The 15,548-nt window shown below is 37.9% G+C and overlaps 1 protein-coding gene across 1 annotated transcript in view; it reads right to left on the reverse strand.

The window, feature by feature from the left end:
- adam19a (ADAM metallopeptidase domain 19a) overlaps positions 1–15,548 on the reverse strand; it is a 103,017-nt gene that overhangs the window by 23,363 nt on the left and 64,106 nt on the right. The window contains exons 5-11 of the mRNA XM_016512702.1: positions 14,359–14,435; positions 10,185–10,368; positions 5,582–5,647; positions 4,919–4,990; positions 4,591–4,757; positions 4,184–4,268; positions 827–969 (exon numbers count right to left, since the gene is read on the reverse strand). Of these exons, the coding sequence (XP_016368188.1) occupies positions 827–969; positions 4,184–4,268; positions 4,591–4,757; positions 4,919–4,990; positions 5,582–5,647; positions 10,185–10,368; positions 14,359–14,435 (794 nt within the window). The remainder of the gene's footprint in view (positions 1–826; positions 970–4,183; positions 4,269–4,590; positions 4,758–4,918; positions 4,991–5,581; positions 5,648–10,184; positions 10,369–14,358; positions 14,436–15,548) is intronic.

Genomic DNA, 15,548 nt, shown 5'->3' on the forward strand with positions numbered 1-15,548 from the left:
GAACATTTTCTATAAACTAGATTGCAACTGGTGATTTCAGCCAGCTTAAGGCAGTTTTGTGTGTAATATACAATAGTATGCAATTATTTCATTAAAAAAAAAATATATATATTTAGAAATATCTTTACAAGTTTTCTATTTCAGTATATTTTTTAAAATGTATTTTATTCCTGTGATTGCAAAGCTGAATCAGCAGTCATTACTGCAGTCTTCAGTGTAACATGATCCTTCAGAAATAATTTTAATATGCTGCTTTGGTTCTGAAGAAACATTTCTTATTATTATCAATGTTGAAAACAGTTGTGATGCTTAATATTTTTGTGAAAACTGTGATATATTTGTTTCAGCATTTTTTAGGACAAAGAATTGCATTTAATTGAAACAGAAATATGTTGAAACATTATAAATGTATTTACTGTCACTTTTGATGAATTGTAATGTGTCCTTGCTGAATAAAAGTACTAATTTCATTCAAGAAAAAATAAACCAATCTTACTGACCCCAAACATTTGAACGGTAGTGCACATGAGATGGTCAGTGAATGGTCTGTAGGCATACAATCTGAAGTGGAGATTAAAATGCTTGACTCATCCTTAGGTACTTACCATTAGCAACTAATTATGTACTTGTACAGTAGCATCCTGTCTATATATTAGTTTAATAGTGACACAATTAGAAGTTAAAATGATTTGCAAGTGCTCCAGGGTTCTTTGCGTAATTAGCATGCTTTTGTAAGTACCGTGATTTATGTTCTGCATTGTTGGTTATTTATAAAAGGAAGCCTCTGCTAAAGGCATCAATGCAATGCAAATGTAGAAGTCTTTACCCTGTAGCTGCCGCCATGACACATCCACCCTGCTCCGCAGTGGCCTCCACACAACAGCCCTCATGGTCATGGCTCATGCCAAAGTTATGGCCGATCTCATGTGCCATGGTGGCAGCTGCCCCAATGGGCAATTCAGAATGGTCCTGGAAGAGAAGATCATTTAATCTACCAGCCATAACAAACATCACAATAAATGAAAAAGAAGTTCAAGCACTGCTTTTAGAGTCTGTCTAAAATGATGAATTCAATATATATGATTAGAGTATTTGCCGCTCTCGCTGCCATGCAATAAATTACTTACATGTTATGCTTTAAATTGGACATAAAGTCTATTTGACGCCCACAGGCTTCTGTCGTTGCTATGCCACATTGCCACGGTTCCAACACTATGGTAAGTAAATGGCAGTAGAAGCCCAGAGGACATCTCTGATCTCCAAAGGCATCTTTGTTATGTTACAATGATGCCATAAATTGTAGAGGATGTTGTTTTTTTGACCTGCAGGTGGTAATTTAAGTACCTTAGCTAGGGCAAACAGAATGGCCTTTCTTTTATCTTCATACCATGACAAAAACATAAAGGCGCACACACTCACACATATTTCTAGAGAAAGGAGCAAAAACGGATATCTCTGCAAAGGGCATGCAGTGTTGATTTTTACAGACGGCATTGATAATATCGCCACCATAACAACAATGTTGAAATATGACATGCAGTTGTATTACAAATGATTTCTCTTTATGGATTTTCTATCTCCTGAACCACATTGTCCTTGTCATATACTGGTTCTAAAGCATTTGAGGAATGTGAAGGAGCCTATTTATGATAGGGAATGATATTAAGCCTTTTATTAAGAAACCACAACTAGATCCTAGTGAACTGGCAAATTACAAACCCATTTCAAATCTTCCATTTGTCAATTTTTTGAAAGTTGTCTGCACAACAACCACAACACTATGAGGAGTTTGTCAGGTTTCAGACCCCATCATAGCACAGAAACTGCACTTGTTAATTACTTGCATCAGCCCAAGGCTGCATCTCATTGCTAGTTTTACGTGATCTTAGTGCTGCGTTCGACAATAGATCATGACATTCTCAGATATATTACAAAACTATACAGGTATTCAAGGGCAGGCTTTAAGATGGTTTAGATCAGGGCTGCCCAAACTCGGTCCTGGAGGGCCGGTGTCCTGCAGAGTTTAGCTCAGTTTAACTCAGGACCGAGTTTGGGCAGCCCTAGATCCTACCTGTCTGATCGCTACCACTTTGTTCATTTAAATGGGGAGTCATCTCAATTATCACCAGTAAACACTGATAAGCTACCACTAAATATTGTAGAAACTTAATTTGCTGTAAAGTTGCTTTGCAACGATTTGTATCGTGAAAAGCGCTATACAAATAAACTTGAATTGAATTGAAATGTATGGTTACTGTGATTGGTTAACATGTACTCAAAAGGAAAATTGTAAAATTACATTCCTAGAAGTCCCTATATGACACTGATTATGTTTTATTTAAATATAATTTAAATAATATATGCTATATAATTTTCATCCTCTCAGATCATATGAGTCAAAAATCACATTATTCCTTCTCACCAAAATCACTTTACAAGCACACAATATCGCTATTTTCAACCCCTAAAGGATTTATAACAAACAAACAAACAACAACAACAACAAAACTTCTAAAGATATCAATATCTTGATAAATAGTTGTCGACTGCAGTTCCAGTCACACAACAGTTACACAGCACATACTAAACAAATTCACTCTCATAATAAGTTATGGTAGTACTTCTACCAATGTAACCATTGTTGACGCATAAAAAAACGTTCCCTTTTAGTCGGTCACTCCCAACGTCATGTCGGATGACCGACGAATTGGGATCTCGCTTAGAGAGACCAATCTACTTCGAGTGTAAACTAAATGAGCCAATGCACATTGGCATGCGATTATTGCATCCAGCTGCCGCTGATCACAGCGTGAGTATAAGTAGGCAGCAGATGCAGCGCATATTCAGCTTTTCGCTTCGGAGCCGAGCGATCACATCGTTCTGCTCCTGACTACTCTACTGAGAGAAGAAGACTCAACGAACTTCGTGTTGGCGGTACGGCGCTTCAGCGGTGGTTGTTTCCCATGTCGAGTGGGTTGCACACATCAGGCTGCACTACCCCCTGTTTGTGTTGCAGGCGGCCATCTCCCCTGTGCGCCTCAGCACTCTAAAAGAGCTTTTTCCCTAAAAGAGCAATTACGGGTGCATCTTTTTAAAGACGACATTGCGTGGCAAACTTGACATTACGTCTTTGTAAAGACGATGTGGGTCTTGCTATAGACAACGTATCACCCGAGCGTTTCTGGATGCGGTCGTTACCTGGCACTGGGTGATGGTCACGATCGCTGCCTCACGTGCCTGGGCATCTAGCAGAAGGTTAAATCCTCCCCAGCCCCCCTCCATACCCTCTTGGGACCTGTCTCTAGTGCTTAAAACACTACAGCAGGGCCCTTTTGAGCATTTGCACTCAGTCGAGCTAAAATTTCTTTCATTGAAAACTCTGCTCCTGCTTGCACTGGCCTCCATCAAGAGGGTAGGGGACCTGCACGCATTTTCGGTCGACGATTCGTTCCTAGAGTTCGGGCCGGCCGACTCCCAGGTAAAAGGCCCCGGCCCGGCTATGTGCCCAAGGTTCCCACTACTCCCTTCAGGGATCAGGAGGTGAGCCTGCAAGGGCTGCCCCCCGGAGGAGGCAGACCCAGCCTAGCTTTGCTCTGTCCCGTCCGAGGCCTTAAGGTGCTACGTAGACCGGACCCTCCTGGGCGCTGGCTCGTGGCGCCTCGCTGGCAGATATCTGTAGAGCTGCGGGCTGGGCGACCCCTAACACATTCGCTAGGTTCTATAGCCTTCGTGCGGAGCCGGTATTCTCCTGTGTTCTCACCTCAAACGGGTAGAAGCACGGAGTGGCCCCGGCTTCGGTTCGGCTTGCTAAAACCGCTCCAGAGAGTCTATATAGTAGACCCTGTTGAGCTCCTCCGTCCCTTCGGCAGCCAGACGTGGCGGAGCGTCCGGCGCCAGGCCTTCATTCCATGTACCACACTGATCTCAGTAGGGCTAAGCCGGCTATATTGATGTAATGTAGAATGACCCCACCCATGTGTAATATCCAGAAGAAATGCTTCACCACTCATTAGTATGCTGCAAAGTGATCTTCCCCCGCCACACAAAGTAATAGAACCAATAAGAGGCTAATCAGGTGTGTGGGAGCTATTGATCACTTTATCAAATACCTGCATGAGCTGTACACATTCTATTTACACAGTGTTTACAGCCGATTGCAGTGCAAGCCTGCATGCTTTCTTACCACATTGATGCCGCCCGAGTTCTCGTGACTGCACATGCCCTCCAGCGGAGCCATGCCAATGGTGGTGCCCTTGAAAATCACACCACTGCAAGGAAAACAAAATATACTTTCAGCTATGATATAAAGTCATTCTTTATCCCTTTAAAGGGATAGTTCAGACAAAAATGAAATTTCTGCTAACATTTAATCATTCATGTGGGTTTTTTTCATACAGTTTTGGAACAAATAGAAGGTGAGTAAACGATGTAAGCTTTTCAGTTTTTAGGTGAAATATCCCTTTAAATAAAACAAAAAAGTGTAACTAATTATATATTTTTAAAATATATGATGATCCAGCATCATTAAGAATACGTTACAGGACAGTCTTGTTCTATATGTGCAGAAGGTGGGTGTGTATTGTGACTAACGTGAGTAGTTGTGCATTGTCATGTTTCTTGCGGGATTTGAGTTTCTGTCTCCACTGTAGGAAGGACCAAAGAGTTGAATTTGGCTCCTCATTGATGATGCACTGATCATGTTCAGTCCAAACCTCTAGACCAATCAGAGGTACACGGATATTCAATTCTCTGTAGAACTGATCAGACCAAAACAAACAATTAGGAACATGGCAAATTTTTTTTATTAAATATAATTATAATACAGACATCTAGGAATTTTGCATTCAGAGAACAAATATGCAGTCTAAACAGTCAACAAAACCTTTGAACCAAAGAAATTCACCCAGGCTTGACATACCTTATCTACATAATTAGCAATTTCCATTATCCTCATTTTAGTTTTGTCAAGGTCCTTGTTTTGCTTTCTGTACTGTAGAGACAAGAGGCAATTTGATCAAGACGAACATACAAATGCATAGACCCTGCTTGAGAAACTGCAAAAACCCTGTTACAGAGAAATTTGATGAACTAAATCCAGCCATAATGAAATCTTACATAACCTTCTGCCTCTTTTGGCTTTTGGTGGATATTATACAGATTTGATGTAAATGTATGAAAGAACTCAATCAGAAAACTCAACAGAATGTAACACTGAAAGATTGTCTGCATGCCTCTTACGAAATGCATCCCTCATACCCGAGGAATAAAAATGAAACTATTAAATTCACTGATAACGTCTCGATAACTCCTCATACATGTAAGATATCAGTAATGGGAGTGATAGAAAAGAGAGGGAGAGAGCAAAATGGCACTTCCGAAGCTCTATATTTAAACAGCAACTGCTCAGTGGCCACATTTGAATGAGAAAGCAACACTAGGCTTAAAGTACCGGTTCTAAAATACAGTTTATATAACTCGTCCTGTATTTGAAGCTTTAAAGCCTTAATTCCTGTGGTGAACTTTACTGTGTGGAAGTATCTAATTAGTGGAAGTGAGCATGACACAGGAATCATCAGCTTACCAGTGTGTTGTCAGCTACTATATACAGTTCCATGTACTTTGTAGTACCCCAGGCATTTCGTCTAACCTAGGGGTGGGGATAAATACAGAAACAAACAAACGGCAAGCAAAATGAAACGTTAATTGCTGGAGGGCAGGATTTCTGGATTTGTTTCTCAAGTCTCTTGGCACTTGCTTTTACATACGTACAATAACTGTCTGCAACTACTTAACAAGTAATGAAGTGACAATTGTATTCAATCACACATATTGAATTTAATATAAAATGAGTTTAATGTAAATGCTAATTGTTGTTTGTGTGCAAAAAAAAGGTTTTACAAACTGACTACAAAATCTACAAAACTGTATGCAACAATATTTTAGCAATGTGTTTAGTTTTCAATGCTTGCCATCACTGCGGTTCTTCATGTTCAGTTTTATTTGCATTTTAATTGACGGGTCTAATTCATTTGAAAGAGTGCATTGGCACAGTAATCACAAAAGTATTCAGTCGTCACAAAGTGACAGCAAGCACTTTACAGTAACCAAGCAGTAAATAAAATGTGAGTGAAACAGAATGTGCATATAAGTCATCTTCCTTGGCAACCAGTGGAAAATAAAAGTGCAAGTTGATACAAATACAAAGCAATACAAATCGGAACTCTGCATTCCAAAATGAGTCTCGTCAGGAACTTGTTTGTACGCCTATTAGCTACAGGGATGGAAATCTTTGGAAATGTAATCATTCTGTTGGAAAAAATATATATTTTTTTTCTATGTACAAAATGCCATGGACTTGTTTTTATTGTGGAGGACACATCACCAACTACAAAGAGCCAAGGAGAAACAAATTGAGTCATTCGACAAAGTGAAATTCCCAAAATAGTGTCGATATGATTCTGTACACATGAGATCTGTGGTAATTAAAGACTAAAACCTACACAGGGACATACTGTACTACAGTATATATGAACTTCAAGATTCAGGAACTTTGTAATCCAATTGTACCAGGAATACATCATCACTGAGGAGTGAGCACATTAGTCCGCACTGTTTATTAATTTATGGACCCTCTGATTCTCATTTGTAAACAGCAGGCCAGTTAGAAGTCTCTAATGCTCGGCTTTAATGAGAAAGCAAGTGCAAGCAGAACAATAGCAGTAGGAGGGCTCCCAACTCCTGCTAATGATCCTCAAGAGTTTTATAATAAGCCCACATTATGCACTTCATCAGTCTAAACACTTAACCTGGGCTTAAGATGGCTTTATTTCTGTACTGTAATGAGCCAAAACACATTTTTCTTTCTGCAGCACATTATGGGAACAATTTAAATTACTGACGCACAATGCAACACAACAGCTTGGCGTCAGACTGCAATGTTCTCTTTCGTGAGTGGCCTATCTAGCTATTATAGATTGGAGGGAACAGAACATCCTTGCTATTGTAAGAGAGAAATCTTCTCTGACATCACACACAATCCACTCATGAGATCAGAAATAGAGACGTTACACACTGAATAATGATGGTAATGACTCACTGTTATTTCCCTAATGACTATTATGCTTACAATCTAGTGAGAGCTGCTTTACAAAATGAGACTTTTTGGTCACCTGTGGAAAGGACTACTTAAATACACTTTTGCATGACATCTACTTTAGTGAAATATATTGTAAACATCAACATTTATTACCAAGTCTCTTCATTTTATCAGCTGTTAAATGTGATCCTGGACCACAAAACCAGTCCTAAGGGTCAATTTTTTGAAATTGACATTTATACATCATCTGAAATCTAAATAAATAAGCTTTCCATTGATGTATGGTTTGTTAGGATAGGACAATATTTGGCCGAGATACAACTATTTGAGAATCTGGAATTTGAGGGTGCAAAAATATCTAAATACTGAGAAAATTGCCTTTAAAGCTGTCCAAATGAAGTTTTTAGCAATGCATATTACTTATCAAAAATGAAGTTTTAATAAATTTAGGGTAGGAAATAGGGATGCAATGATACAATTTTTTTCAGATTTGATCCGATCCAGAAAATTCAGAGTATTGGCTGATTCCGATCTGATACCAGCGCAGTTTTTTTAAATCAATGTAGAATTTCTATACTTCTTTGTGTTGACCTGATCGTCACTCTTTTGTGTGTTAAACACAATCTACTAAATATAGACAACTTCATTTTAATGAACACTACACATAGAGAAGTTCAAAGCACAAAGGCAAGAGATATTGATGCGTAGTTTATTAAATCTGTGCGATAGTTTATTGAGCCTTTTCTTTTACCAGTTTTAAATTTCAGTTACTGTGCGCTCTTGAAGAGAGTGTCATTGTTTTGACTGTCGTAACCGAACGTGACCGTGTGAATGGAGCAGGGGTTCTCAACCTTTTTTACTCCGGGGCCCCCCTCCTTCTCCGGTCAATTTTGCAAGGCCCCCCTATGCCTGACATTTCCTCTTCCGCAGCAAAGAGAAAAGTGTTTATTTTTAAACCTTTTTTATTAACCAAAACATTTGTTTTGCCTTATTATTCTTCTACTGCATGATATAAAAACAAAACCTCAATGTGTTGACCTGATCATCGCTCTTTTGTGTGTTAAACACAATCTACTAAATATAGACAACTTCATTTTAATGAACACTACACATAGAGAAGTTCAAAGCACAAAGGCAAGAGATATTGATGCGTAGTTTATTAAATCTGTGCGATAGTTTATTGAGCCTTTTCTTTTACCAGTTTTAAATTTCAGTTACTGTGCGCTCTTGAAGAGAGTGTCATTGTTTTGACTGTCGTAACCGAACGTGACCCACAGTGTGAATTAGGGCTGCACGATTATGACAAAAATCATAATTGTCGATTATTCCCTTGAAATTGTGATGCCAAAAGACCACTCGCTAAACCTGTCCCTTTGAACTGGACTGACTGAATATATACAGTTTGTATCCATTAAAAAAAATAAACAAAAAATACAGCAAATTCATTCTAAATCTTTTGAAACACATCGATCTGAAGGCGGATCGGCGAAGACGGGATCAGTGAACAGTACCTCCCTCAGAGCGCGTCTGATGCTCATATGTGCATAAACACCACTGAGCCTCACAAGATCCTCCTCTATGGGTGAGCATCCATTATAAAACACTCAGAGGACATTAATTTGGACAACTATGCAAATATATTGAAATTTCACGCAAAAATACGATAGGGATCAGAGCCCAGAGAGCACGCATAGTTTGTGAATCAATAATGCGTGCCTAATGTACGACTCTGATATACAGGAGTGTCATACATTGGGCACGCATAAGTTCGTTATTATTACTCTAATCGTCTTTACCTTTACATTAGCACAACGGTTTGCTTCATGCAGCCGAGAGATGTAGTTTGCGTGCAGGGGTTGGAAGTTTTGAGCCGCCGTTTAGTCTGTATTTAACAGTGCAATGAGGCTTGCGAAGCAATCAATCACAGAACACGAGAGAGGCTGTGCTTTGATCATTTTAATTTAACACATTAATAATGAAATTAAACAATTATAGGATAATATTTAAAGGTCCCATATTGCCAAAACTGAAATTTCCTGGCTTTTTTCATGATAACTGAGGTCTAGGTGCTATGTAACTACCATATAAGTTTCAAAACAGTCAGTCCACAGTAAAATTCACACAGCCTGCATAAAGTAGCTGTGATTTTTCACGAACCGTTGTGACTTCCGTAAAAAGTTGACGTCAGAACTACACAGTCACCGCCTTCAGTCACCACCCGAGCACCCATTATTGTTCCAGCCACAATTAATCACTACATAGAATTAAAAATTACATTTGTTGTTTTATACACACGCACACAGACATTATTTCATACACGACATAGTCGTGAGATGCATGAAACATAGACATATGGCAAGAAATCTGTAGACATGCCCATAACAACAAAAGAGAATACTTTATTGAACCTTTTCTGATAAGAAGTGTGCGCTGCAAATGCAAGCATTTTTGACGATCGTTTCTGTCCAGTCTGCTCGTTTTATCACGTTTAATTTTAAGCCATCTCGCGGCCCCCCTGGAGGATCACTGAGGCCCCCTAGTGGGCCGCGACCCCCCGATTGAGAACCCCTGAAATGGAGGATGACAAACAGCTGCCGCGGAGAGAAGAGTTTACGTGAACTTGAATTTAACGACTTAAATATTCATCTCTACCTCACATTAAACTATGGAATGGCTTCAGAACACTTGGACTTTGACTTTATGGTGCTTTATAATGTTTTTGTGCTTTCGTGAGGCTTAACAATAACACAGAATAGTATACGCAGAATATCGGATTTGGATCGGTCTCGTCTGACCGATACCCGATCCGGCAGAAAATGTCAGTATCGGAGCCGATACCGATACTGAGTATCAGATCGATGCATCCCTAGTTGGAAATCTACAAAATATCTTCACGGAACATGATCTTTACTTAATATCCTAATGATTTTTGGCATAAAAGAAAAATCGATCATTTTGACCCATACAATGTATTTTTAGCTATTGCTACAAATATACCTGTGCTACTTATGACTGGTTTTGTGGTCCAGGGTCACAAATTATGACATGGGACACATCATAAATCAAACTGATTTAATTTCTGACTGACCCTTTGATGCAAAGGTTTAAGATGACCACTGAACAGACTGATGTGTCCAGTCTGATGGCTGTGTCCACAGGTGCCGGTTTTGACCGGCAGGTCTTCAGTGCGATAGAAGGTGTGGTGGAGAACCTCCTGGCCTCCGATTGGCTCCAGGTAGTATGTACCATTAGAGTTCAAGACAATCAAACCTCTGCAGAAGGAAATCGGAGTAATGTCAGCTCAAATGATCTGTTGTTAAACTTCTGTCAACTGTCAATCATTTACTCACCTTCATGTGGTTCCAAAGCTGTTTGACTTTATTTCTTAATAAATAAAGATATTTTGGACCCCAAATAACCTTGGACCCCATTGACTTTCATTGTATGGACAAAAACCCCCAGAAAGTCATACAAGTTTTGAACAACATGAGGGTGAGTAAATGATGGCAGAATTTGTTTTAGTAAGGTTTTGCCGTTACTAGTGATATTTAAGAATGCCAGTAAAAGAGATGTGCATATCTATAAGTTCATTTTCAGTTGATCTTTCTTTTACAAACATATATGGACACACAGAGTGGAATTTTAATGCCTCTTCATCCTTCTTTTAACCTCAGTATAGTTAACGGCATTAAGTAGTTATGCATTAACTAATCAGAGAGATCAGAAGGGCCGCTGAAACGCTGCTGGATTTGCGGTCTCCCAAAGCACCTCTACAGAACCACTCTAAATTTGACCTCTGTAAAAAGTTTTCAAACAGTACATTTGAAAAATATGTTAAAAATAAAGTCCATGAGACTGCAGGGTGACCTATTTGCCATTTCAGATTGGTGTTCTCGAGTCTCCCCCTTTGTGTCTACGATGTGTCCTCAATATGCATTTTCGTCGAGTCTGCAATGATGTGGGTTCCACAGTGGACCACTATTCAACAGCTTATGCAGCACAACGGCAAGGACTTGGGGCTGAATTTGGGACAAGGTCTTTAGAGTTTGATTTACTTATGTAGAATACAAATCAAAGGTTTAGGTTCAGCAAGATTTTAAATATATATATATTTATCAGATAATCCTTAAAGGGGTCCTATTATGCTTTTTCACTTTTTCAACTTTAGTTAGTCTGCAATGTTGCTGTTTGAGCATAAAAAAGATCTGCGAAGTTACAAAGCTCAAAGTCCAATTCAAAAGGAGATATTTTATTGAACAGAAATCACTTTTCAAAAACTACAACGAACGACTCGTTTGGACTACAACGCATATTTTCCGGGATGTGTGATATCACAAATACGGACGAATGGGACGAGATCTGGTTGAGCTGCGCTAGAGAAGGCAGCGAGTGTTATCACTATGTCGGAGACACGCTAGCTTTCCCAAGGCAGACGAACTTAAAGTGGTTACAATCCGGCAATCTCTGCTTTTATAAAAATATTAAGCATCACGACTGTTTTCAACAAAAATGTTTCTTGAACACCAAAGCAACATATTAGAATGATTTCTGTAGGATCAGGATGTAGGATGAAGACTAGAGTAAGCTTTGCAATCACAGGAATACATTACATTTTAAAATATATTAATATACAAAACTTTTATTTTAAATTACAATAATAAGATCAAAGAAATGCAGCCTTGGTGAGAGAGACTTTTTAAAAAAAAACATAAAAAAATTGAGTGGCAATGTATTTATCAATTAAGAGCTTTCATCATCAGCAAAGCATCGCTGGCAGAAGTACTAATGTATTCTAATATAAACAGAATCTTTCAAAAGTTTTACTAAATGTAAAGAGATAAAATAAACTACTGTTCCACAGCAATTCCACTGTTGAATTTGTTTTAATTTGTTTTATTCTTGTTTACAAAAGAGATTTATGGTTATTGGAAATGTGTTTTGTCTTCACATTTTTCACAACTGGTCCAAATCCATTTAGTCAAAAAACCATTTGTTTACGCCCCAGGGCATCCAACTATTATCTTCAAAATGAGGATTGTCATTTTCCCCAAGTTGACAACAACAGGCAAGCAGAAATGACTCAGGGTATGGCTTTATAATAGTTACTGACACTAAAACTGTAGGCAAATTTGGCTGTGATTTGATTTACCTTGGCTTAAATGTAATGATATTCATGAAATAATAAATAATAAAATACATATTTAAATCAATCAACTACATTACTGCCAAATTTTTAAATGGGCCGATGCCTCTGCAGACTATGGCACACATCAACACATGACCTCCAATGAGCTGAGGGTAAAGAAACCCAACAGTCGCCTTGAGAAAAGCCATATGAAAACATACAGTGCTAATTACGTTTGCTCTTACAAAATCTTGCAACAGCTGTTCAATGACTTGATCTGTCTTCATAAGAAATTCAAGACCTTTGGCAATATCAAGAGACAGACTCTCCAGGGCTTTGCCTTTAAAAACTCTTTTATTTTCATATAACTGGCTACTCAACTCAATATATATTACAACAAACTCTGGATGTCAAAAGAGCGACTACTCTCATAGTCTATGCACTGAATGATCAGGAATGACAGCAAACACACTTTAGGGAATGCTGATTCATCCCACAACTATCCTGACTGCGGTTCTCTGATTTCACACAATTTTCCAGAGTAAACGGCAGTTGCATTTATCATCTAGCCACATTTAACCAATTATGTAGCCAACACATCTTTGGTATTTCAAATGATTTAAATGGTTTTTAAATGTTTTTTTCTCTCTCTCTCTCTGCAACTTCTTTCCTGATATTACTTCATAATAACTTTCTTTATCAAGCCACTAAAAATATTATCTGATGATCAGTAGTTCATGTATAATCAAAAATTGATATACAATACACTACCATTCAGTAGTTTGGGGTCTGTAAGATTTTTTTAATGATTTGTAAAGAAGAAGTCTTTTTTGCTCACCAATGCTGCATTTATTTAATTAAAAATATAGTAAAACAGTAATATTATCACTATCCATTGTTTTATATTTATTCCTGTGATGACAAAACTCAGTTTTCAGCAGCCTCCAGTCTTCATTCTACATTTTTTATTATAATAAATGTTGAAAACATATGTGCTGCTTCATATTTTTGTGTAAAGTGTTTGTTTCCTGATTCTTTGATGAAGAGAAAGTAAAAAAGAACACTATTATTTGAAAGAGACATCTTTTAGAACGTTTTACAACACTTTTTAAAACAACATTATAAATGTCTTCACTATGTCCTTGCCGAGTAAAAGTATTAATTTCTTTGGGGGAAAAAATCTTACTGACCTCAGACTGATAGGGGTATATGAAGTGTATATATTAAGTAAAGTTCAAAAACTAAACTAATGGTTGCATAATGAAGTAATGACTTTTCATCAATAAAGAATATTTAACTTATGTTATCCATGACCTTCATGTTCTCTTTGTCAAAGCCCACCAGTACAATAAATGTGTAGTAAAATGAAAACAATCCTTTATTTATTATCAAGACAAAACCTTTGGTTTGTGAAATTTTTAAAACAGTCAGTTGTGTATGTTTCAAAGACACAGATGTTTGGCTTGTATCTCTTGGCATTAGGTTTAGATTCAGCAGGAACAGACAGGGGCAGATGCAGTTTCAAGGCTGTTTGTGGATATTGTTTATACGTAGAGAGGAAGTGTTCAGTGCTGAATGAGGACTGAGCACAACAAACTATTAACATTCTGGTAGGGCCACAGCATTAGTCATCAGTGCTTATATTCAATAACCTGGCCAAAACATTTCCGCTCTTCACAAATTAAGCACACAGAATTGTGCTGCATATGCAAAATTAAAGATGGCCGACTTTTTGCAAGCACAAACGCAGAGTACCAACTAGATTTTCTTTCTCTCTATGGAGCATTTTGTACTTTCATGCTTCCATGCAAACCCATAAACTAAATTAAAGATGGCCGACTTTTTGCAAGCACAAACGCAGAGTACCAACTAGATTTTCTTTCTCTATATGGAGCATTTTGTACTTTCATGCTTCCATGCAAACCCATAAACACTTGCTCACAAAGTCTTATTCACACAACTAACTGAAAAAACAAACAAAAAGAGTCATAATGCTCACAGGATGTTCGTACAATCAAGCAGTTTACATGCTTATCACACTAAGCCATGTGGCATTTTAGCCTTCCTAAGACATGTGACCGAATGAATTGAGCGTATTGTGTCTGAAGAGAATCCAATTATGCAAGACATGACATACCTCATTCCCAAACATGTGCTTAGAGCGACCCACGAGTCGGCGTGACCTCTGACCCTCCCGTGATAGAAGCAATGATCCTGGAAAAGGAAGGAGTGAAAGAGATTACTGGAGGCAATGCAGAGAAAATGAGATAAGAGGGAGCAGTTTGCTCAAGAGACAGGCTGCGGAGTTAATGTTGTTCATAAAATGGGCAAAACCGAGTTACTGGAACATCTATCTAATTAGTAGTAAAAAGACTACATCTGTAAATCACAATTACATTTGTTACATTTTTGGCTTTCAGGTTTATTGGACTTAATTAGTCTGCCTCTTTTTGATTACAGCACCAAAAAACTTCCCTCAGGAGTTTACCGCTAACATTTGGAAAAGAATCGCTCCATTTAACTCTACTGAAACAGATCCAAACTACGTACAAGTGATATTCTTTCAGCTATTAAAAAAGGCTTATATGAACGGTCAGACCATGAAATTAGTTCATTTATTTGAACAGACAGGAAGCAAAAGAGGGATGGTCAAGCACCACAGACACAAATCAACAGTCTCTGAAGACAACACTTGACAATCCCTGCTTCCAAATATACCTACTTCCCTACTATATAGTAGGTGAGAAATAAGAAGTATGTGCAAATTCATCAAACAGTAGGCGAAAAAAGTGTGCATCTGATGTCCAGTGAGGCCACAGGAGAGGACTTGTGAATGGTTTCATCCAGTTTTCATTCATATTACACACATTCATGCTATATAGAATGTACTGTTTTAATGTTACAAAGTTTGTTCCTCATGAAAAGAGGATGCAGTTTGGTCACACTTTATTTTAAGGTCTAATTCTCACTATTAACAAATCATTAACTACAACTTTTGCCTCAATAAACTCCTAATTTGCTGCTTATTAATAGTTAGTAAGGTAGTTGTTAAGATATTGAGTAGGATTAGGAATGTACAGTGCCTTGCGAAAGTATCATTTTTTTCACATTTTGTTATGTTGCTGCCTTATGTTAAACTGCTTAAATGTACTTTTTTCTCCACATCAATCTACACTCCATACACCATATTGACAAAGCAAAAACAGAATTGTCACAACTTCGTAAATTAATTAAAAATAAAAAAACTGAAATAGGTACATTGCATAAGTATTCATACCCTTAACTAAATATTTAGCTGAAGCACCTTTACAGCCTCAAGTCTTTTTT

The sequence above is a fragment of the Sinocyclocheilus rhinocerous genome, unplaced genomic scaffold (genome assembly GCF_001515625.1).
Source record: "Sinocyclocheilus rhinocerous isolate Xijiao unplaced genomic scaffold, SAMN03320098_v1.1 scaffold611, whole genome shotgun sequence".
In the NCBI taxonomy this organism is placed as follows: domain Eukaryota; kingdom Metazoa; phylum Chordata; class Actinopteri; order Cypriniformes; family Cyprinidae; genus Sinocyclocheilus; species Sinocyclocheilus rhinocerous.